The sequence below is a fragment of the Macaca mulatta genome, chromosome 7 (genome assembly GCF_049350105.2).
Source record: "Macaca mulatta isolate MMU2019108-1 chromosome 7, T2T-MMU8v2.0, whole genome shotgun sequence".
Taxonomy (NCBI): domain Eukaryota; kingdom Metazoa; phylum Chordata; class Mammalia; order Primates; family Cercopithecidae; genus Macaca; species Macaca mulatta.
This window is the reverse complement of record NC_133412.1, coordinates 40,130,101-40,155,094: the sequence shown is the minus strand read 5'-3', so window position 1 is coordinate 40,155,094 and position 24,994 is coordinate 40,130,101. Positions and strand designations below refer to the sequence as shown.

Here is a 24,994-nt window from a genome sequence, read left to right as displayed (position 1 = left end):
CTAAGACAAGTGCTGGCACCTGCCCTTCCTTACGCAGACAGAATTCCTCTCCCTAAAATAAGCTGTATTTTTGCTGGAGAGTGAAAGGGGAGACCTTCACTCCATTTGCATCCAGGCCTGTGTATGTGTCAGACATAAAGCTGGAGGCAGACCCCACACAGTGAGGTTCTTGTTAAATGACTCACCAAGGGCCAAGGTACAGATCGCCAACCTGAGGCCCATGTGCGCAGGGCCTGGACCCACAGACGTCATGTACATTATCAGTGCTGCACAGGTGCTGGAGAAAATCTGCTTCAACTCAGAAATGGAACTGGGGAGAAGTGGTGAAATAGAAATACAAGGATCCCTGTATCTCCTCCCTTCCCCCAAAATGAATAAGACAAAAGCAAAAGCATGAGAGAGGAAAAATAAGGAGAAATGGAGCATAGGGGGAGAGCTCCCATTTAGGAGGCAGAGGGCACTGCTACTGCAAGCCCACCGTTAGCAAGTACCATCCACTAGCCAGAAACGGCACCTTCCCAGTAGCAGACTTCTTTTTTTTTTTTTGAGATGGAGTCTTGCTTTGTCACCCAAGCTGGAGTGCAGTGGTGTGATCTTGACTCAATGCAACCTCCACCTCCCAGGTTCAAGCAATTCTCCTGCCTCAGCCTCCCGAGTAGCTGGGATTACAGGCACCCACCACCATGCCTGACTAATTTTTATATTTTTAGTCGAGATGGGGTTTCACCATGTTGGCCAGGCTAGTCTTGAACTACTGACCTCAAGTGATTACGAGCCTCAGCCTCCCAAAGTGCTGGGATTCAGACGTGAGCCACCGCGCCCGGCAGATTTCAATAAGGCATTCAGCAAATGTTAGGTTGGCCACAAAGCCCTGGGTTTCCAGACATGCTCATTTCATCCTTAATAAACTGCGTGTTTAACATCTGAGGAAACTGCACCCCAGACAAGACAGTGGCCGTGTAGCTACTTACGTGGCAGAACCAGGATTTGAACTTGAGGCTCCTAAATCTACTGATTGCACCCTATTGTCCAATTCTTAGTTATAACAAGGTTCTATATGACTCAGAATATATTGTTCCATAATGAAAAAGAGGTCTTTGGAAAGCCTTGCTGGTGTTCTCTTTAACCTGAATTTCCTGCTAGGCACACCTACAGACTGAACACTTTAACTATATCCCAACGTGTCTAGCTGGAGGCTCTTGCCTGTGAATGCTGACTGGCTAAGATGTCTTTCCTTGGCCTCCATATGATACACTGATCTCTATTCACAAGGGTTCAGACTTTGCGAGCTCAATGTTAGTAACCCCAGACTGGCTACTTTCCCAGAAAATGCACTTCAGAATTGACCACAGTTACCTGGATAAAGAATAAAAATAATGATCCCTTAAATGACCTCAAACGTTTAGCATCAGCAGATAATTTATTTCTAAGGAGGAGGCAGTGAAATGCACACAGCTGGGAATAGTAAGAATTGAGATTTGGATCCAGCTCTGTTGCTGAATAGCTGGGTGACTTCAACCAAGGGACAAGCTTTCTGGGTCTCAGATCATTCCTTTGGCCTATACGCCTCATAGCTGCACAAGGACAGAATGAGAAAACTTGAGAATGCCCAGCAAATGAAGGGCTTGGCATTCCTCCTCTAGATATGTGAATTATGTATCTAAAGGTGGCCTGTTGGATCTCTTTCGTTAGGTTTGGTAAGAGCAAGGGCAGTGATGCAGGGGAGACATCATCAGCTCTCTTCTGGGGGTGTCCCTGACTATCGAGGCCTGCCCTGGACCTTACATGGCTCTCAACATGGTTCCTGAACTCAACAGAGACAGATGCACACTGTAGGTACTTCTTGGTGCTCCGTGGTTTGGTCCTTAGAGTGTGTAGTGAGTCAAGCCTCCTTAGGAACTGCACAAACTGAGGCTCCCACGTGGGCAGCCCACGCGCCATGACCATCTACACCCCTGCCTGGTGTCTTCTGTTCATGCCTTCTTAACCCAGCTCCACACTGGGCACACTAGGCTGGGGGAGTCATTCTTGATGGGATCTAAGCCATTCATTCGAGGATGGGAGGAAGTTGTGAAGGGCTGGTGGGTCACCCGTAGCAATGGCAGCCTCCCTAACATGCCACGGAGGCTGGCATGGCTCTGTCAGAAGCCTTCTGTGTCCTTGCAGGATGTACTGGGGGCTTCTAAACAAGACCTCGTGATACTTTTTCAGGTTGGCACTGGCCTCCCACCCACTTACTCTGCTCCCTCTTCTTTTACATGCTAATCCTGCCTTTCGGGTGCACAAGAGAACTGGGCTTTCCTGAATTCTAACTGCAACTTCATCCAGACTGCACTTTTTAGCTCAGTGTGCTGGATCAGTGCACCAGGGGAGATTCCAGTTCAATCCAGTCCCAGCCTCACAGGGGCACTGGACAGGGCTCTGAGAGAGGTCCTCCCAAGGAAAGCATAGTTCCAATCAGCCAGGGCAGCTGGGGGGACACAGCTACTACCCAGCCCTGACTCATGCGCTTTCTTACCACCAAGACGTGCTCCAGGAGGTCCAAGTAGCCTAGGGTGCACTCCGTCCCGAAACGCAAGGCTCTGGTTCTCACCTCGTCACTGACATCGGGGTGGAAGGATGCTTGCTGGAGGGACAAAGGAAGGTTGAAATCTTAACATGGGAAAAGCCAGCAGTATTGGGCAGTCCCAGACTCAGAGGCAGGAGACCTTAACCCTGGCGACCTCGAGAAACTGCCCTGACTCTCTGGACAGAAGAGGTATCTCTCCTCCACATCCTCCTGCCACCTCCCACCTGCCCACAGCAGGCCCGCTGATGCAGTCCCTCCCTCCTGCCCACAGCAGGCCCGCTGATGCAGTCCCTCCCTCCTGCCCACAGCAGGCCCGCTGATGCAGTCTGTGCGTAGACTTTGTCAGTGCCCTGCAGCCAGATGATAGAAACAGCTCAATCTGGACCTTTGTTCCTCCTTTTCCCACCCCACATTTTTTTGAAATGCAAAAAATTCCACATGCACAAAAACATCCAGCAAGATTCATGATCAGTGCTTACAGCTGGAGACGTACTGACCTAGGGTCAGCCTTGCCTCTCTTTAGCAGCTTAAGGGGTCCTGAAAGCCCCTCTCTGCTCACAGGCTAATGAAGCCCAGGCTCTCACCCCTGGGCCTGACCATGCTACAGTCCGTGAGGCCTCTGTGACCGGGCCCTCTAGCTCCTGGGAAACTCCAGATAGCGAGCTCCCCAGTACCCTAGAGGCACCATAATTCATCTCATGTTACACAAAAGTCGAGATACACAAACCAGCACACATGCTTAACAGAGCATCTTGAGCTTTTTTCTTGTACTTATGACCTGCTAACTTGAGTCATTCATGATGACATCATTTCTGAAGGGATACCCATTCAGAGTCACCAGATAAAATGCATCCAGTTAAATTGGAATTTCAGATAATCGATGAAAAAAAATTTTTAGCAAGTATGGGACACCCTATTTTGTATTTGTTAAAACTAGCAACCCTACCCCTTCCTTCTACAGCTTCCCTCTGGAAAGAAACTGAGGGGCTTGCAGAAATACCTAAAACTACAAAGATATCACTAATCAGGACAAATACAAATCACACATTAGGACAAAAGGTAAAGGCTGAGGGCGAAGACCAGGATCCACGTTTTATCCACTCAAGCCCCTCTTCCTAGGAACGGGAGTGCTGATGGGAATACCTTGGGCTCCCGCCTTGACTTCCCCCCAATTCCTGGACAGAGTGGGGCTAATTCTCATGGCCAGCATGTTATATATGAGCTAGGTTTTCCTCATCTGAGGACTAATGGGCTCAGAGGCAGGAACCAAGAGCCATGCTCCCAGCCACCCACCATCACCTGTTATTCATCCTTATACCCCTGTGCCGCGAACGGAGAAGCACAACGCCCCGCGTCTGATTGATGAGACAACACTGTGGGAAGACACAGGCCCAGATGCTACTCAGAGTCACTTCCAGCAGGTTATGTGCAAGCCCCTGTGCAGGGAGTGGGTGAGGTGGAGCTGAGGTGCTTGCGTGCACTGCTGGGGGCTCTGTAACCAGGTAGAACCCTTTGGGAGAATAATCTGGCACTAATTAAACTCATACTATTGGACCCACTAGTTCTATTTCTGGGAATCTTGCCTAAGGAAATAATCCAAAGCACAGAAAAAAACAGATATGCCCAAAGATGTTTACTGCAGTAAAGTTCATGATTTTTTAAAAATGTAGACAGCCTAAATATCTGTCAACAGTGGGAAGATAATATTCATTAAAGGTACTTTGCAGTCATTAAAAAGTCAGCAATATAGCAACACAGAAATAGCTTTATAACATTAATCATAATAGTAGATATAAAATTACATCTAATATACACGTGTGCACATGAAAGTAAGACCAGAAAGAAATATGCATGAGAATTAACTTAGGGTTTAGGTAAGTCTTTCTCTCTGCCTAAGGAACCGCAGTAATCCTCCCATTCTAAGAAGAGCCAGTATGTAATTTTCTGCCCCTCCGTGTGTGGGCTGAGTAGGGTAGCCAGGGAAAAGGCAGAGCTGGACTAGGGCGACTAGGCCCTTCTGCTTGGCACGTAAGGCTTCCGTCTTGACTACCACTCAGCACCCCAGTTCTCCTGTCTATGCATTATTGCATGCACTCCCTTTCGGCCAGAGACCTCATTTCCTTTTGCAAAGGGGTGAGGGATACAGGAGACCAAGGGAAGCAGAAATGTTAGTAAGTTCGCTAAGTCAGTCCTATCCTAACAGGAGCATCAGGCCTCAGCAGTGACTCCTGTCGGGTCTGATTTTGGTGGGTGAAGCTGACGTTCAGGCTTCAGCGCTCTGGCTGCTACCTTGTCCTGCAAAGCTCAGATAATGTGACCTGGGGCCAAGATGACAGAGAGGAGCTGAGGATGGCCAAACAGCACCCACACTGTTCTACCTGAGCTCCTCCCCAGAAAACAGGGGAGCACATGTTAGGAGAGACTTAAAAATCTGAGCTGCATTCCCTTTAAAAAGACCATTTAATCACGGTTTTCTTTTTTCTGTTCAGTTTCCCCTGTTCATGTCTATAGCTTGGGGACAAAAGCGTCTGCCACGCATCAACCATAGCGACCTTGAGCACTACATCTGGGAGGCCCTGAGTAGCAGAAGCAGAGTGGCTGAGGACGCAGGAGAGCCAATTTCAGTTCTGGTTCTGATAGTAAATAGCTGTATGACGTTGGTCATGCCACTTCTCTCTCTGAGCCCACTTCATCATGTGACAAATAGAATCATTACTCTTGCCTTTCTCATATGGGATGAAATGAGAGAATATCTATGACAGCCCTTCTAAAATTCTGGGGTGCCGTGTGTGTACACCACAATGCACGCAGGCCTTATCTTGCTAGGCAAATACTCCTCTCTGATAGAGGATGTAACCCCTTCGGCAGTTATCACTTCTGGTAGGTGGACTCCATCGAGCATATCAAAGTGGCCAATACTTGCAGCCTCAAGAGAGAGAGACAGAGTCCTACCTCCCTGATCTAGCAGCCCTGGGTCCTTTCTGAAAGTGGAGTCTTTCCAGCCCTGTTTCTTCCAGCCCACCCTCTTCTCTGCACCCTCCATCACGCCCAGGGGTCCCGTAAATGTGGTACTGTCTCCCGGGGTTGGGCCCCTGCACACAAATTCCCTCGTTGCTCCCTTCTGTACCTCCCTCTCCTTCTGAGGAGCCACCAAGAAGATGTAAGAGTTGGATCCTGCAGCAGCAGCTCCAGCTGAACTCACTTTACCACAAAGAATAGCTCTGTTCCCTCAGACCCCACGCTGTAGGAGCAGGTCTTCAATTCTGGGTCAATGCCTGCCCTCACTCACCATGGCAGGGGATCATCAATCGATCGCAGAGCAGAAGTCAGAGTCCCTGGGGGCAAGGCTGTCCCTAGAAGGGTGAAGGCCTGGGGTGGGGGCTCTTACAGTTCACTTTCCTAATAGATCAAAAATAAAGGTTCCAGACCCTGGGTCTCCACAGCTCCCTCACCAAGCACAGGCTCAGGGCAGTTGCCCCAACTATCCACCCAAGGAGCAGAGGAATTTTTCCAAGATGTCTAGCACAGACTGCGAAAAGTAGCTCCCCAAGTTCCGCTGTATTCCTCCAACTCACTTCCTCACCGGGGATGGCAACACCTCTCCTAGTGCACAATGGCTGACCTATGGAGGTAAGAAAGGGTCCAGCAGAAGAGCGAACAGTTTCCACTTGGAGGAGCTGGAACCAAGTGCTGCAGTCCCTATCCACCACCCTCGGAGAGGCCTCCACCACACTCTGCAAAAAGGCCTCCTGCCTATTTAGGAAGAACTAGAATGAAGTGGGAGGATTAGGGCCAGCAGGGCTGACTCCATCCCCTCTCAAACACAAAACTGCCTTAGAGAGTCATTTCCCACAGGCTGGTGCATATGCCATATTAAGCGTGCTTTTTTTTTTTTTTTTTTTTTTTAAAGGGACAGGGTTTTGCTCTGTCACCTAGGCTGGAGTGGAGCAGCATAATCATAGCTCACTGCAGCCTTGAACTCCTGGGCTCAAGTGATCCTCCTGCTATAGCTACTCTTCTGAGTAGCTAGGACGACAGGTGCACACCACCACACTTGGTTATTAAAAAAAATTTTTTTTAAGAGATGAGGTCTCACTGTGTTGCCCAGGCTGGTCTCAAATTCCTGGTCTCAAGCGATCCTCCTGTCTCAGCTCCCAAAGTGTTGGGATTTCAGGCATGAGCCACCACAACTGTCCCTGTGTGCATTTTTATTACAAAGTTTAAGGTTCTGAGCCCCTCCCCTTTTCAGACTACACCAAGCAACCCAGTCATGACAGAGAATCATCTATGCATCCAAAACAATGCCAAGGTCTTTACCTTGCAAGCCGTCAACATATCTGAAACGGCTTTCCGGCTCAGGTTGGCAGTAGCAATCACGTCCTCCTGTCTACACGAGTTTCCAGCTGCCACGGCTTTGGTTGTTGCCATGGTGATGCCTTTCGTCATCCTTATGGATTCTTCAGGTGATGATGTCTTTTCAGGTACATCTTTTGACTGGAACAACTGGAAGTCAGAAACAGAGAGGTTAAAAAAATAAAAAAGGAAAAGAAAAAAATAATTTATTCTTCTCCAACCAGGCTGTAGCTTGTGTCTGAAATCTGAGCCAGTAACTGGAAGAAACTGTTGCATGGCAGGAAATTAGAAATCTGAGTACAGTAATATGGTTCTTGTTTTCAAGATTCTCCTGGACAAACCTCTTGTCCTATACTAAGCATTCACGGGAACAATATGGTGAGGGAGACGTATCTAGAGTGTTCCCCTGTTGGTCTGCAGAAACTGACACCCAATATTTACACACTACCCATCCTGCGAAAGGTTGTTGCATGGCTTCATCGTTCTCTTCCCCCATCCCTGCTGGTGCTTTGGCAGTTTCCATAAACTCTCAGTTCCAGTGCTGGTTTCAGGGTAGGACTGACCTGGCCGCATCACTCAGGACTCACCTCTCTGTCTCTAAGGGGATGTGAGGTTGGGGGAAATGAAGCATCAGTTCCTTCTATTCTTAGCCTGTCTTAGAAATATAACTGCATAATTGTGCAGAGGTGTTCATGTCGAGTGTGCCATGGTGACACTGTGAATTATTTAGCAATCTACCCACCCACTCCCTTTAGAGAGGCTGAAATAAATTCATCATGGTAAGTCAATATCCCATTTCTGCTTCATGCTCATCTGTTCTGGCTCTCTAACATGAGCAATTGGTACCCTGGATGTGTGCTGAATGTGCATCTGTCCCTACATGAGGGCCCCTAGCCTAGGTGGGGCTGCCCTGTCTTCAGCCCTAGGCAACCATGTTTCAGCAAGGAAGGCCTCCCTGATGCAGAAGAGCGGGCTCAGTCGGTATCCCACAGAATGCCAACCACTGTCAAACATCACTGCCCCGTGAAAATGGGCAGCTGCAATTAAGCAGTCTAAGATCCCAAATCCCCACTTCACCCTTGAATGTTACAGTGGAATGAAGGCCACACGCAGTCCTTCACACTAATGTGATCCTCATGACACGTGTTGCATGGAAACCCACGATCTGGGTAAATTTTATTCAGTCAGCATAAAATTCAGTGAACCCGGCTCACAGGAGCCTCGACCTCCTGGGCTAAAGTGATTCTTCCACCTCAGCCTCCTGAGTAGCTGGGACTACAGGTTCATGCCACTACACCCGCCCAACTTCTTAATTTTTTGTAGAGACATGGTTTCCCTATGTTGCCCAGGCTGGGCTCAAACTCCCGGGCTCAAGCAATCCTACTGCCTCAGCCTCCCAAAGTGCTGGGATTACAGGCATGCACCGCCACGCTTGGCCTCTGGGTGAATTTTAAATCACACCGGTACACTTAGAATAACCCATGTGTCTGTAGTTTCCCAGCATAGCTCCAAATTTCAAGTCTCTTCGATCACCACCATTAGGCCTGCCTATGCATATCAGAAGCTGTGTTCACAGGGGTGCCTGTGCCACCCCATCCCTAGCTTCAGGAGGCTCAGCACAGAGTGAGAGACTCCATTTGTTTGGGAGAAAGTAATTATCTGGTAATCCAGATAATTCTTCTGGATCTTATCCAAGACCATCAAGGTGGTGCCTCTGTGAGTCTGCAAAAACTACAGTGTTACTGAGCTTGGTGTGCCCCCCGATGCAGATTTGGCTTAGATCATAACATCCAAGTCCTTTTGAGTACCTGGAAAGCCTTCCCAAGAAAGACGGGTACAAACAAGCCTAGACTGTGAAGACTATAATAAATACCTAACTCTTCAATGTCTAGACACAAATGAACACCTATAAGCATCCAGGAAAACATAACCTCACTGAATCAACTAAATAAGGTACCAGGGACTAATCCTGGGGATGTGTGACCTTTCAGACAAAGGAATCAAAAGAGCTGTGTTGAGGAAACTCATATTCAGGATAACACAAAGAGGGAATTGGAATCCTATCATATACATTTAACAAAGAAATTGAAATGATTAAAAAGAATCAAGCAGATATTCTGGAGCTGAAAATGCAATTAACATACTGAAGAATGCATATGAGTCTTTTAATGGCAGAACTGATCACACAGAAGAAATAATTAGTGAGTTTGAAGACAGGCTATTTGAAAACATAGTCAGAGGAGACAAAAAAGAATACAAAATAATGAAGCATGCCCACAGGATCTAGAAAATAGCTTCAAAAGGACAAATTTAAGAGTTATTGGCCTTAAAAAGGAGGTAGAAAAAGAGATGGGGTAGAAAGTTTATGCAAAGAGAACTTCCCAAACCTAGAGAAAGCGATCAATATCCAAGTACAAGAAGGTTAGAGAAGACCAACCAGATTTAACCCAAAGAAGACTACCTCAAGGAGTCGAATAATCAAACTCCCAAAGGTCAAGGATAAGAAAGGATCCCAAAAGCATCAAGAGAAAAGAAACAAATAACACACGATGGAACTTCAATATGCTTAGCCGCAGACTTCTCAGCGGAAGACTTACAGGCCAGGAGAGTGTGGCATGACATATTTAAAGTGCTGAAGGAAAAAAACATCTACTCCAGAATAGTATAGCTGATGAAAATAGACAAATGGGATTACATCAAGTTAAAAAGCTTTTGCACAGCAAAGAAACAATCAACCCACAGAATGGGAGAAAATAGTTGCAAACTACCCATCTGACAAGGGGTTAATAACTAGCCTGTGTAAGGAGCTCAAACAATTCTACAGGAAAAAAAATCTAATAATCTGATCAAAAGATGGGCAAAAGGTCTCAATAGACCTTTCTCGAAAGAAGACATACAAATGGCAAACAGGCATATGAAAGGGTGCTCAACATCATTCATCATCAGAGAAATGCAAATCAAACTACAATGTGATATCATTTCACCCCAGTTAAAATGGCTTATATCCAAAAGATAGGCAATAACAAATGCTGGCAGGGATGTGGAGAAAAGGGATCCCTTGTACACTGTGGGTGGGAATGTAAATTAGTACAACGACTGTGGAGAAGAGTTTGGAGATTCCTCAAAAAACTAAAATTAGAGCTACTTTATGATCCAGCTATCCTACTCCTAGGTATACACCCAAAAGGAAGGAAATCAGTTTATTAAAGAGATACCTGCACTCCCATGTTTACTGCAGCACTATTCACAATAGCCAAGATTATATATATGAAATATATATGAAGTAAACTGCAATAAACATGCGAGTGCAGATACCTCTTCAATATTGTGTGTGTGTGTACCATTGTATATGTGTATCCATTCATCTGTTGATGGACACTTAGGTTGCTTCCAAATCTTGGCTACTGTGGTACACACACACAATGGAGTATTTTCAGCCATAGGAAAAAAAAAAATGAGATCCTGTCATTTGCAACAACATGGATGGAACTGGAGGTCATTATGTTAAGTGAAATAAGCCAGGCACAGAAAGACACACTTTGCATGTTCTCACTTATTTGTGACAGCAAAAATTAAAATAATTGAACACATGGAGATAGAGGGTAGAAGGATGGTTGCCAGAGGCTGAGAAGGGTAGTAGGGAGGTGGGAGGTTGCGGGTGGGAAAGTGGGGAGGGATAATGGGTACAAAAAATAGAAAGAATGAATAAGACCTAATATTTGATAGCACAGAGAGTAACTACAGTAATAATTGTACATTTAAAAATAACTAAAAGAGTATAATTGGATTGTAGCACAAAGGATAAATGCTTGAGGTGATGGATACCCCAATTATCCTGATGTGATTATTATGCATTGCATGCCTGTTATCAAAATATCTCATGTAACTCCTAAGTATAAACACCTACTATGTACCCACAAAAATTAAAAATAAACAAAAAACAAAAAAGGAGCTGTGTCTGGATTTTGGTAGCAAACACTCAGCCTGTGCAGCCAGGTGAGTGCCAGACAGTGGTACTTATGGCACCATCAGTTTTCCAGTTACTCCTGTATTTTTTAGTTTCTCCTTTAAAGCATGAACTGAGCGCAACATCAGTCAAGGCTAGATTCATTAACGATATGACAAGAAAACCCAAGTTTGTCACCCAAACCCTGCGGAATTGCTCTATTGTTTCCAGTGCTCTAGGGTTGCCTTTGCAGGTGACCCTTTAAAGGTGCAGAACAACTGGCAGCAAAGGCAGGTATCCCTCTTCCCCCAAAAAGTTGAATCTGTGATCAGACCTCCTATCAAAAAGAAATCTGTTTGAAGCTACTCATTTTCGGCATATTAGAATGAGCCAATCCACAACCATTGTGGGATCATAAGAACAGCAGGTATCATCCACATTGCAGTGACTCCAGAATGTCCTTAACTCTGCAATGCTGGAACAAGTCAGAAACGAACAAGGTCAATTTCTCTTACGTCAGATGACTCCAACGGAAGGAAGCTGGATTTTAAAGGGAAGTGTCTCAGGTAAAGGCTTCCAGGCTTTTCCAATAGCAAACGGCAGACTTCCAATTCTGCATGTGTGCGGGTACCAAGAGCACTATGCATCAAGAGAGGCTGTGCACTGTTCACAGGATTAATGCTCCAGGTAAGCGCAGTCATACTGACTTTCCCTTTTTCCAGGAATCGTTGACAATCCTTTGATTTTGTGCTATAACTTTAGTGGAACTAAACCTGAATAGTCCTAAGTGATACCTTTCAATTAACTCCTTGATTACAATTACACATCAATCCCAGCCAAACTCAGTGACACATGGGGTCTCAATTATATAAAACTACCAGCAGGCAGGTGAAGGGGCATTCTCAGTCCAGGTGTTTTAGGTAAAACCTCATTGGTAAAAAACCTCAAATGAGCTCTCACTTGGGTCAGCTGTGGGACTCTGGTACCCAAGGGAGGTAACTGCTGGCTCCTTACCGTAAGCTCCTGCTTTATGCATTCGATTGTGGCCTCAAGCGCCCTGGTGCCCCGGGTGGCCTCATCCTCCACCGCCTTTACAGTCTTGAGGAGGGAGGTGACATTAGTCACCATCACCTGCACAGGAAGAAAGAATGAACTCAGATAGTGCAGTGTCTCAGGTTCAGCCCCTACTCCTTTTACTTCTGGATCGCATGCTATGAGCAAGGACACCTCTCTTTCCTTTAAGTGAGAAGAGAACTCAGGTGCTCGTCCCCAGCCAGTGCCCCACTCTACCTTGGCGGCCCCCTTGAGCTGGTACATGGAAGGGTCGTCCGCTGGCTTGCTGGCAGCTCCCTTGGTAGCACTGATGAGATCGGAAAGGGCCTTGGCTACATCTTTGATGGCGTTGATCAAAACCACCTGAAAGAGAGCACCGGGCCCAGGTGAGCAGGCGCCAAGATGTCAGCTGCAGGCTTTACCAAGGCATGCAGCCCGAGGGCAGGCCAGGGCACAGGGAATGAGAAAGACAGTCTAAAGTCTGCAGCATGGCAGACCTCCTGGGAAGCCACCCTTGGCGATTCTGATACAGGACTCAGGACTTTGAAAAGCTGCCCAGGGGAGGCTGAAGCCGAGCCAGAACGGAGAAGTCAGGTGTAAACGTGCAGCTTATGTAAAACCTCCTAGACAGCAACTTGGCAGATGAGCTGCCTCTGACAGCACGAAGGGCACCAGAGAGGCAACACCACTCACTCCTGACGGGCACCCTGAACACTGAGTAAAAATCCCCAGTTGACCCGGCCCTCAAGGCCCCACAGCAGCCCTGCCCAACTCTCTGGCTATGAGGGTGCTCTGCTGTAGGCACACAGGTCGGCCTGTCTGCTTCTCCATGGGAAATCTCAACTCATTCCTGTTCAGGGCCTTTGCTCGCTGTTCTAACTGGGCCTCAGCTCAAATGTCATGTCCTCAGAGGCTTTTCCCGATCCCTCAGCTAAGGGCCCATTCCCACAACTGCTGAAACTGTCAGGTTGCCGTTTTATTTACAGCACTTATCAGTAGGTGGAATTATTTTATCATTCATTCACTTGTAAGTCATCTGTCTTCTCCCTCAACTTGAATGAAAGCTCCAGGAGGCTTAGCCTGGACTTCTGCTTTGTTTCACGCTTGTAACAGGGACGAGCACCCAGCAGGTACTCAGTAAATACTTGTGGAATGAAGATGCAGGTATGTTCCCACATAAACCTGGATATGATGCATTATCTGTGTTTGCTTTTCTAATTTCACAGAGACCACAGATCATCTTTTCAAAGTGCTGGATTTAGAGTGAAAAGTACCAGGTCTAGATGGGAATTACACAATACTGGGCATTGCACTGAAGTGTTCCCAGTCCAGTAGCTCCAGTAACTCCTATTTCTACAATAATAAAAACATTTTCCCTTTACTGAGGGCAGTGTTCAGGCGCTGAGCCAAGCACTCCACACACATTACCTCATTTACTCCTTGCCACCACCTTTTCAAGTGGGAACCACAATCCTTCTGTCCACACTCCCGGAGTCTACACACTTGGCATTCAGAGTCTGGTGAGCATGAGGGCACGGTCTTAACCTCCACACTATGCCATGCCTGTGTGTGTGGCTCCGGCTCCTCATCCACAGTGAAATCAGCGTGCTAGCCCCATCTACCTCATTAAATTGTTTTGAAGATAAACTGGGATCTCCAATGTGAAAACGTATTAAGGGTGCAGTGGCGTGATCTCGGCTCACTGCAACCTCTGCCTCCTGGGTTCAAGCGATTCTCCTGCTCAGCCTCCTGAGTAGCTGCGACTACAGGTGCCCGCCACCTGTAGCGGAGGCTTTTGTGAACGCATAGAATTCCAAAAGGCAGCCAATCTGAACTCTGATGTTATCAGAAACCCACCAGAAAGGATGGTAGCATAAAGAATGTTTCCTCTCGGAGCTCTGCTCCAATCATGGGTGTCAGGGAGGGAAGGGTTTTGCTGTGAGGGAACGAGGCGGTGTCCTCAAGTGAAGCAGCATAATCACTGCATCTCCTGAATGGCAGGGGGTTTCTAACCAGGTTTGTCCAGACAGACTAGTTTACTGAGAATGGTTTAAGGAGTGAAAACTGAAGTGCTTGGCATTTGATGGTTCTGGGAATAGAGAGAACAGAGTTTTTTGTTTTGTTTTGTTTTTTAAGTTTTACGCTCTGGGAACAGGCATCATCCATTTATTAATGACTTTTGTTGGCTGTTAGTTCAACAATAGGTGAACACATACTTGTTCAGTAGCCAGTAGCCACTATGTGCCAAGAGCTGTGCTGGGTGTGCAGGTTTCAAAGATGAGCAAACTGTGGTGACTGTCCTTGAGGAGCAATGGTCTGGGAAGGGGACCATGGAACAGGCAGGTGATCTCAATGAAATTGCCAAATATCAGAAGCAGAGGTCACAGAAGCACAGGGTCCTTCCCTAGCCTACCAGTTCTTCTCTCTCTTCCTTGAGAACCAAAGTTCTCACCTGGGCCATCTATAGGTGTTGTGTTCATTTCCCCACCCCCGTCTGGCTGCTGCGCCACCACTCCACACAAGCAGCTGGGGACACCAACATCCTCGATGGCACTCAGTGGTTACTGGAACGGGCCAATAACCTTCCCAGACTTCCCTCTTTCTTGACTGTCACTATCTCTGATGGGTTGAAACACTCCATCCTGGCAACACGACACCCGCAGCTTTCCTCCCCGCAGCTGCTGCTGCTTCTCGGTCTCCTGCGCCACTTGCATGGTAACGTGGTCCGAAATGCTGTATTCCTCTGGGCTCTGCCCTGACCCCCTGGCTTTTCCTCTCATGTGGTTGCAGTCACTATCTCTATGGCAACAGTCCCTGAACCCACAGCCTTGTGCCTGGGCAGGCTCAAAAGCACTCACTAGTTCTACCTGCGTGTGGCTCCAGCACTTCCATCACCTCCATCTCCCTGCCCACACCAGCTCTCCCTTCAGGGAGCTCCTGTGCCCTGCTCTGGCTGCACAAGGAGCCGCCTTTCACTTCTCCCCCTCCCTCAGGCATGCTGTGCTCCAGCCTTCCCCAGGCCAGGCCAAGCCTTCCTTCTAGACTCTCCTCAAATCCCTCAGCTTGTCTCCATCCCCATGGCCACCACCACAGTCTGTGCCACTCTCTCGCTTGGATGACTGCCTCCTACCGGTTCCTCAAACCAGACATACTCGCACACACATTGTCTACTTCAAAAGTTCCTGTTCTGCCTTAGGCCGCTTCTGAGGCGTAGTGTGCAGCGTTCACGGGAAGACCAGGAGGACACACTCCCCAGGCCCTGCTGGTACCTGGGTCTCGGGGTCGTCGGAGCCCAGGCTGGCTGCCCCCAGCTTGACCACTTCTGCGAGCTGGGTGATGGTGGCTGCTGAGGACTGGGCCGCCTGGGCCAGCTTGTCAGGAGTGGACGCAGCTCCTGACACAAGTAGTTTCGTGTCTTCCACCAAGGCCTTGGCTGTCTTGAGAATGTTCTCCCTGAGAGAGCCAGGAGGGGCAGGGGAGAGGGGGAGAGACAGAGGGCAAAGCTTGATTACTTCGAGAAGAAAAGAAATCCCGCACATGGGGCTTTTGTGAAAGGGCTTTGAAGAAGAGAAGTGCTGTGTTACACCTCCCCTTACCAAGGGACTCTCATCTTTCGCAAATGCAAAACTGGGGGGAGAAGAAGAAAGTCAACCAGTATTCATTCATATAGCCGACTGACATGAAAACTTCAGTGAAAGAGTCAGGCCCACTAACCCGGCTCCCTTCCCAAGCCCTATAGTTCAACGAAAGGTCAGCTGCTTTTCTTTGGTTCCCACTGTCCCTTAAAATACTTCATAGTCTCAGTGACTGTGAGGACATGTGGGCTGGAGCACCTCGTTCAGGATCAGAGGCTGGGCTTGCGAAGGGACAGCAGAGCTCTGGGAACTGCATTCCTAGCCCAGCCCTTGGATTGCAGAGGGGAAGAAAGGTGTTGGACATGTGGCGAGGTTTCAGGGGTCCCGAGCAGCAGATAGAGAGGCTCAGGGCAAGCTCAGCAGACAAGGTTTCCCAAAACAGGGTTTACGCAAAACAGGCCCGCCCCCGCCATTCCCAATCCTGCTGGGGTTGGCCAGCAGTTCGAGGAACAGCTCTCTGGCTCAGAATGTGGCAGGTCTAAAAGCCGTCCTTCGCTGTAGCAGGCTGGATTTAAGGCTGTCAAAGGCAAAGCTCAAACCACGACACTGTGTTTACAGTTGGCAAAGGGGGCTTATTCTGATTACATGGTTCACTTTCCCAACTTGTGCATCTTGTTGAAATCAAAACAGGTAACTACATTTCTGGCTCCCAGGTGGCGTCTCCAAGTCGATCATGAGTTTCAGGGGCAGGCCACCCTGAACCTCTCTCCGTCCAGGACCCCCACGTACCTGTGGTCTGCGAAGGTCTCACTGTTCTCTGCATTTAGCGTCCCCGCTGTTGCAAACATAATGGTGGTGTCCAGGTCGGCAATGATCCCAGACACAGCGGTGGCAGCTGTAATGCATGCCTGGGTTCCTTTGTTCCCGGCCTGCAGAGCTGAGAGCACCAAGGAGACCTGTAGGCAGAAAGGGAATGTGAGGGGAGCTGGGAAATGGAGAGAACAGGACCTAAAAGCAGATTCTGAAAATACTGAATTATCTCCTAGGAGCTGATGTGGCTTAGGGGTTATAGGCACATGTCTGGAGTCAACGGCCTTGGTCTGAATACCAGCTTTGCCATTTAAAGGCCATGTGACCTTAGGCAAAGCTGCTTTACCTCTCCAAACCTGTTTCCTCCTCTGTAAAATGGGGCCATTATTTCTGCCCTATTAGGGCTGACAGGATTAAGTAGGAAGAAAAATATGTGTAAAGTGTCTAGCAAGGCATTTGGCATACAGTAAGTGCTCAGCAGAGGGCAGATGCTGTTTATTCAATTACTACTATGTTTCTGAAACCACAGAATGGGATAAAGGATTAGGCTCCTGTGAAAGGTGTGGCAATTACATCCCCTTTTATTAGGTTTTCAGTAGGAATAGGCCACTGCCACCACTCATCGCTCCTTCACTGGGATGGAAATTCTCCAGAATGGAGTTCAGAAGGGCTGGAGTCTAGAGGGGATCTCGACTTCTAGCACTCCTGCGAGCCATCATCCACCCCTGAACCATCATTTCAGTGCCCTGAGGGCCCAGCAAGTTCACTTGGGTGTCTTCCATGTCAGAAATCCTGTGCTGTCACCCTCACCCACCACATACACCCTCACTGCTCCAAGATTCTTCCCTATGACATAAACCTGACCATACTAAGACCCTGCTTACAAGTCTCCCCTGGCTGAACTCCCTTTCTGGTCATGTGTCTGCTTCACCCGGCTCTCACCACATCCGCCAGCTCCTGACTTTCCCAAACACTCCCACCTCTCCACCCTGGGTCCGCGCTCTGCCTGCAATGCCTCCTGCCCCTCTCCCTGAGCCACCGAACTACTTGGCCTGCAAGACACCAAAGTGAAGAAAGAAGGAAAAGCCACCAAACACAGATGTATCATCCTGTGCCTCAAGCAGCCTGCAAAACAGCTGAACCCTGGACACCTCCCCCTGCTCTCCTCTTCCAGAGACAGCCCAGCCTCCTGGGATCCCACAGCACACGGTTCTTGCCCTCAGGATGGCCCACTGCACCCAATGTAAATTGCATGTGTCAGGCTAGTGGCTGGAGGCTCGTTGAGTCCAGGAGCCCTCGTATTAATCTCTGTGTGCACACACCCGCTCCCCTTGACTACGACCTAAAGAAGAATCTGACAACGTTTCGTACGTACATTTCTTAAAACATGCTGACCAGGGCAGGGGAGTCACTGTGTCACTGTGCCAGCAAGAGGCATGGAGTATGAGACACTCTGTCCCCAGTGCTGCTTAGATCTCAGCAGAGGCTGTGGACACAGTCTGGCAGGAGAGGCACAGGGACCATTTCCTGGGTACCTACCACATTCTGAGACCAGCCCACAAGGAATTGTTTCTCTTCCTCATCTGCCTTTCTTTTAAATGCTACTAGGTCCTACCAGGAAAAGACAAGTCAGACTGGCATAGAGCTGGCCTGGAAATGAGGTATCCAGGTTATGGAAAGCCCCTCAGAGGATGCATGACAAAGGCCAAGACAAGTATCATGGGAAGCCTGAAGGGGTGTGTGTGTGTGTGGGAGACATTCTTAGCCAGGGTGAAAGAAAAAGAGCCCAGAAATAGCAACCCACCCTCTGTGAAGGGTGTGCCAGCCGGCAGGTGTTTACTGAGTATCTGCTAGTCACTAGGGGCTGAGGACACAAAGGCAGACAAGTCGTGGCTGTGTGTGGGTGCACTATACACACCATCAAGGCATATAACAAGACACAAACCATAGAGGACAGGGACTCACAGCAAGAAATAGTCAAAAGGCCAGTTGCTAGGAACGGGCCACCTCCTCCCCTTTGGTGCTCCCTCCAGGTATCCCAAATCAGGGACCCGCAGCCGGGAGAGGGAGCAGGGCCCAGGCCAGCTCAGGAAGATCAAGCTGCTTGGCCATGCCTGCAAACACTATGCAGCTTGGACCCCTCTCCTCCCTTCCTGATGCTCCTGCTACAAGGCCTTTTATGGGGGAATTTGGCAAGAATAACTTCAATAACAAGAAAGGGCTTTGAAAGGCAGGCAAATGCCTTCCTCCAGCTGAGAGATTTATTTCCTTGTCTGTGGAGTCCCAGGAGGCTGGACAGCCCTGTGGGCTACAGGAGAAGGCCAGACTGTGGCTTGGCCTCAGGGAGGGCCACGGACAGAGCAGTCTCTGTGGCAGCATCTTCCAGCTGAGGGTCCCCCCTGCCCACCCCTCAAGTCGGTTGCCAAGTTTCTAAACAGGACAGAGCTCTATGTCCTACGAACCAGAGTGAAGGGAACGGGAAAAGCTATCAAGCCTGGATGCTTTATCCTGTACCTCAAGCAGCCTGCAAAACAGCTGACCTGAAAAATGATTCTGAGACAAAAAGCAAAGCAAAAGACTCGCATACTGGGGGAGAATAAAAGAGCTACTTGGGAATGAAGAAACACTCAAAGTACGGCATGGTTAACTGGGGAAAACTGCCTGGGGAGCAAGAAGTTTGGAGGAAAGTTTCGAGAAAACAGTCGCTAGATTTACTAAATGTGTGAGTATGTGTCTGGTACTGCACCAGGCACTTTTACACATATCAGCACAGTACATCTTTGCAGTTCTCTGAGTCAGACATTATATATTTTAATCCTCATTTTACAGATGAGGAAATCGAGCTGTGGAAAGGTGAAGTACCTTAGCTAAGATCTTAGAGCCTTATTCACTACCCCATGGGAATCTCTCTACAAACAAGTGTCTTTCGAGTCAGAAAACTGAGGGCAAGTTTCTGCTTCTCCACAAAGGTACACGCCACTGCCCAATGTGGCCTAACCCACCCCTACTTCACTGTCTCCTCTGTAAATAAGAGGTTACACCAAAGGGATTTTCACTCCTGACTCAGCCCTCAGCACTCAGGAGCCTCCTTGAGAAGAAAGATGGTGTCAACAGGGGTTGCAGGAAAGGGCTCTGGCCCCAGGCCTCCCCCGACCAGGGCTCCTGGCTGCTGATGGGGACTTTGATACAATCCGCCCATGGGAAAGCCCTACAAGAATGGGGAGTGCCAGGGCCTGACCTTCATGGGAGAGACCCTCTAAGTCCTCAAATTCTCTGGGCCTATGATCAATCACCCCAGCTTCCTGACGCGCCCCATTCCTGGGAGAATCTGAGCAGTGGGGAAGATCGGGGTGAGACAGCTGAGTCAGCTAGGTTCGTTTTCGCTTAGTTTCCTGCTTTTGTCCTTGATTACGCGGATCACTGAGAGCCAGCGCAGGTTCCTGTGGCTCTAAACCGAGGGCTGCTCCTTACCTTCTCCGTGACGGCGCGGGCGCACTCGATCAGCTCCCTCTTGGTGTAGCTGTCTGTGGGGCAGACCTGGAGGGCCCCTGCCTTCTGCACCAGGAAGATACAGCCATGGCCCAGGTCCTGCACACGAGTGCGAATCTGGAATCCGATCTGCAGAGGCAAGCCCAGGATGGGGAAGGAGAAGCGTGATGGACCCTGCCATCGAGGCCTTCCCTATGTGGAAAATTTCTCCTACGTCCTATGGGAGCCTGGCTAGGAAAATTCCACTCCTATTACGAGTCTGTGTTTGGTGAAGTATGGAATTTGGTTGATTTTGCTTCCCTTTTTAGAGACTGTAAAATGCCCAGTCTCTACCTAACAAGCCCGTATCTTGCGGTCCTAGTGTAATACCCTCCTTGATACGTATCTTTCCTGGTTTATGGCTGATCTGCTCCTCCAGCCACCTGGTAAGAATGTTAATTAGATGAACTTTGTTGGATAATTCTGTTATTCATTCAACAAGCATTTACTGAGCCCCTATTGTGTGTCAAGGCCTCTTCTAAGCAGGTAATGTGTTTAATTTCTTTTATTCTTCACAATAGCTCTAGAGGGTAATTAGAGGTTCAAAATGTGGTTTCCGTATTAAGCATATTTTGAAGTGTTCAGATTCTTGCAAAATTGGTATGTTTACCAACCAGAGCACCCCCTACCCCAGCTGTATCCCATGGGGACAGCGACCATACTGAGCCCAGACTTCCTATCAGGCTAGGTTTGAGGTTTCCTTTAAAAGGTACATTTTTAGAGCCAAAAGCTCAGCAGGCACACATTCTTTTAATAACTCCTCGGTTGTGTGATTATAAAAGGTACTTTGCCTAAGAGAGGCCAAATGGGCTCCGCTGTGGATTAGATGCCAGCTGTCTCCTTTAAGGTGTAATAAATTCCACTTCCACCTCCCCGAAGTTTGCATTCCTCTGGCCCTGTTTCACATCAAATTTCATTTTGGTCTGATCAATACAGCTGCCATAAATCATCTGCCTTCCAGCCCAGGCAGGCAACTCAAACCAAACCAAAACAAAACTTTAAGCATGGGTCACTGTCATTTTCAAGAATCTACAATAGCTAGAAACTGCGGCTCTTATTTTTCTAGCATCTATCAGGAATAGTTACGAAAAGATCTCAAGTATTGTGAATAAAACCTGGGAGATTTTTGGCCCCCTGGATGCTATCTTCCAATAGCGTCTCATTAGCCACAGTTAAAGGAAGGATGACTTTGGAGAATGAGGGGTGCTGCAGTTGTTATTTCTGCTATTATTGAAACACTGTTTTTAGGGAAAGCACTCTTCCTCTAAACCCCTTAAAGGCCAAAGAACTTTTAAATCCATTTAGTAGAATATTCTCATGATCGACAAAGTTGAGCTTCTGCTCTTTTAGGTGTCTTCTATACACTTTCTTCTCTTTTTTTATGATAGAGTCTTTTTCTGTCACCTGGGCTGGAGTGCAGTGGTGTGGTCTCGGCTCACCGCAATCTCCGCCCTCCCAGTTCAAGCAATTCTCCTGCCTCAGCCTCCTGAGTAGCTGGGATTACAGGCAGCCACCACAACGCCCGGATAATTTTTTGTATTTTTTTAAAGCAGAGACAGGGTTTCACCATGTTGGCCAGGCTGGTCTCGAACTCCTGAACTCAAGTGATCCGCCTGCCTTGGCCTCCCAAAGTGCTGGGATTACAGGCATGAGCCACCATGCCCAGCCAAGTTTCTGCTCTTTTGGGTGCTTTTTATACACTTCTATACACCTTCGTACACCGGTGCCACAGACGCTTCATAATTAGGCAGGGCTGTCTTGTTGACTACCTCCACGCAGAATACAACAGCAGCAGCACCTCTGGATTGCACAACACAGCAGCTCTGCAAACAGATCTGGGGAACGGTGTAGTAATAAGGCTGCCGCTGAGGCGGGAAAAACACTCCAGCCCACACAGATGTAATGTCATTTAAATATACGTGTTTGCTGGACATGTTTGTTGGTTTGAAAATAATGTTAAGCTGGGCCGGGCGCGGTGGCTCAAGCCTGTAATCCCAGCACTTTGGGAGGCCGAGACGGGCGGATCACAAGGTCAGGAGATCGAGACCATCCTGGCTAACACGGCGAAACCCCGTCTCTACTAAAAACACAAAAAATTAGCCGGGCGAGGTGGCGGCGCCTGTGGTCCCAGCTACTCGGGAGGCTGAGGCAGGAGAATGGCGGGAACCCGGGAGGCGGAGCTTGCAGTGAGCTGAGATCTGGCCACTGCACTCCAGCCTGGGCGACAGAGTGAGACTCCGTCTCAAAAAAAAAAAAAAAAAAAAAAAGAAAATAATGTTAAGCTGAAGCAGGGGTATACCCCATTAAAGTTTCAAACAATCTGGCTCTTGAAGTGCTCCAGATGCATCGAGTTAAAACCTAAGTATTTCAGGGTAAGATAATCTAGAGATAAGGGCTCTGAGGTCAGTGGCGACCACAGATCTTTAAAGGTTAAAGTGTTGCTGGAAAAGTCAGGTAAGAAGGAAATGGAGTTAGAAACATTTATAGAATTTCAAGGTAAAAAAGATCTTACCAGGTCAACCCTCCCATTTTATAGACAAAGAGATGGAGGCCCATCTCTTTATAGACAAAGAGAAGTGATGTGATTTGCCTAAGATCACACAGCTGGTCCCTGGCACAACTAGGTGAGAATCCAGGTCTTTAATCCTAAGCACAGTGCTCTATTTGGTAGATCAGTGTTTTTCTAACTTCTTTGATTTTTCTATGTAGCAGCAGAACCCTTCCTCTCCCAATCCAAATTAAATCTCTTGTGGATCTCAGTATGTCAAATGGATAGCAGTAATGGGTTATTAGTATGCTCTTCCTTTATGAGTTAAAATGTATATCTTTAACCCAATAAAAAGCCAAAAATGACACTGAGTGAACCAAAGTGTTACAGATAAGGTTATGAAGGCTAGTTACAGCCTCAGCCACCAAATTATTTCTGTGTTTTGCTTTGGCGATACAGTGTTGAGAAGATCCTGTTACATGCATAAAGAAAGCGAAGGAGAGCAGTTTCCTCCCCATTCTTGACCACTGCAGCCAAGGCAGGAGGAGCAGCAGCCTGAGATCAGCACAAAACTACCCAGCAGCCTGAAGCAAAGCACCGGTGGCCCCCAACGGGTTCCCATTTGGTCCAGACCACACTCAAAAGCTCCTTTCTGCCACCCACATGAGTGAAAGGTTGAGAGCAAGGGTGGGTTTTCCTAGCAGTTTCAACAATAGTTACATTAAGCTTAAAAAGTAACACTAGGGGCAAACATGCAGAACCTCCTCCATGGGTTTTGAAGAACATGGCATGAAACCACGCTGCCAGAAGAGACCCAGGCTCTCAAACTTCTCTGTGCGTTCCTCCTGCTCCTGTGCAGAGTCTAGCCCGAGCTTTCTATCTGCAAAATGCAAGGCACCGGGACGAACACCTGTATCTTAAATCCCGTTGAGAGTGGGAGGGAGCGAGGACCCGCTCTTGAGCTGTCTTGAACCTGAACCCTATAGGAGGACATGATCCATGGTGGGCTACATCCTCAACAACACTTTTGTGGTCCCTTAGCACCACCCCCCACCAAAGGCTACGCTCTAAAAACATACCCTAGCGCCCTGCTGTCCGGCCCCTTTCTTGGAGGTGACACGAGGCATGTAGCAAGTGAGCCCGTATATGGTCCATGGTGCAGCTGGCTCAGTGGTCATCAGAAATAAAATTCTAGTTAAGAAGCTCCAAGGAAGGCCAGCACCAGAAAACAAGGGGATGAAAATAAGTGAGGCAACAGTTGCAAAGGCCTTTGGTGTTCTCAGTCAACCCAGGGCTTTGCCTCCATATTCAGGGCTGTGCCAAGTCACGCAATTGTCATCTAGGTACCTGGAGACCCCCTTGAGGCTCAGCCTCACAGGTGTATGTGTGTCTGCACAATTCTATTTGGACAGCACACAGGAGGGATGTAGTGTTATCAAGGACAAGCTGAAATAGGCTTCACCCACTGATGTTCATGGGCCAGGAGGGCTGAATCTAAGAGGAAGGACGGGATCTCAGGATTCCCTGCCAGCCCTGTTCTCAACCTTTCACCCCCGTGGGCAACAGAAAGGACTAAGGACCTTGCTTCCAGCTCTGCTTTCTCCTTGGGAACCTGACACTCTTAACCTTCAGGGGCCTTTGTTCCTTCCCGTGACACAGGACAGAAGCTATGTCCCACTCCAGGGGCTGATGGGATGAACAAATGAACAGGTGCATGTGGAAAATCTCAAAAAGATGAAAGCCATATGAATGCATGCTGCTGGAAAAGGAGGCAGACTGGTGCAGAGAGGTAGCCAGGGTTGTGATTCCCGGCTAACCTGGGTTTGAATCCTGGCTACTCCATATATTTACTTGTTAACTTATTTACTTACTTGGAACATTCACTTATTCCAAAGTTATTTAAAGTGGCTCACATACTAGCGACTATAGTTGTGTGGTCTTGGGCAGTTTAACTGAGCTCCCTGAGCCTGGTTTTGCTTATCTGTGAAATGGGGAAGAACAAAATATTATCTCACTGCAGTTGTGAGGGGAAACAGGATTGGGCCCATCACAGCATCCGATATGCAGTAGCACTTGATAAATAATAACTCTTACTATTACTTTGCAGAGGCACGTGAAATAGCTAGGACACTTAAATGAAAGAGGACAACAGAATCAACAGTCCACTGGCAATTTTCTAGAACATTTTGTTTTACTGGGGGAACATCCTTGAAAGGAAATCCTTTTTTTTTTTTTAGATGGAGTTTTGCTCTTTTTGCCCAGGCTGGAGTGCAATGGTACGATCTTGGCTCACTGCAACCTCCACGACCTGGGTTCAAGCAATTCTCCTGCCTCAGTCTCCCAAGTAGCTGAGATTACAGGCACCCGTCACCATGCCTGGCTTATTTTTGTATTTGTAGTAGAGATGGGGTTTCGCCATGTTGTCCAGGCTGGTCTCAAACTCCTGGCCTCAAGTGATCCACACATCTCGGCCTCCCAAAGTGTTGGGATTACAGGTGTGAGCCACAGAGGAAATTCATTCTGTATCCAAAAAGATAAGAGATTTAGACTGGGCGCAGTGGCTCAAGCCTGTAATCCCAGCACTTTGGGAGGCCAAGATGGGCAGATCACTTGGGGCCAGGAGTTCGAGACCAGCCTGGACAACATGGTGAAACCCCGTCTCTACTACAAAT

General features: G+C 48.1%; 1 protein-coding gene across 14 annotated transcripts in view; it reads right to left on the bottom strand.

The window, feature by feature from the left end:
- TLN2 (talin 2) overlaps window positions 1–24,994 on the bottom strand; it is a 455,280-nt gene that overhangs the window by 28,823 nt on the left and 401,463 nt on the right. For all 14 annotated transcript variants that reach the window (XM_077939528.1, XM_015142407.3, XM_077939524.1 and 11 more), the window contains 7 exons: window positions 19,778–19,924; window positions 16,286–16,452; window positions 15,191–15,374; window positions 12,159–12,284; window positions 11,883–11,999; window positions 6,887–7,072; window positions 2,519–2,626 (listed from right to left, as the gene is read on the bottom strand). In XM_077939528.1, coding sequence (XP_077795654.1) covers window positions 2,519–2,626; window positions 6,887–7,072; window positions 11,883–11,999; window positions 12,159–12,284; window positions 15,191–15,374; window positions 16,286–16,452; window positions 19,778–19,924 — 1,035 coding nt within the window. The remainder of the gene's footprint in view (window positions 1–2,518; window positions 2,627–6,886; window positions 7,073–11,882; window positions 12,000–12,158; window positions 12,285–15,190; window positions 15,375–16,285; window positions 16,453–19,777; window positions 19,925–24,994) is intronic.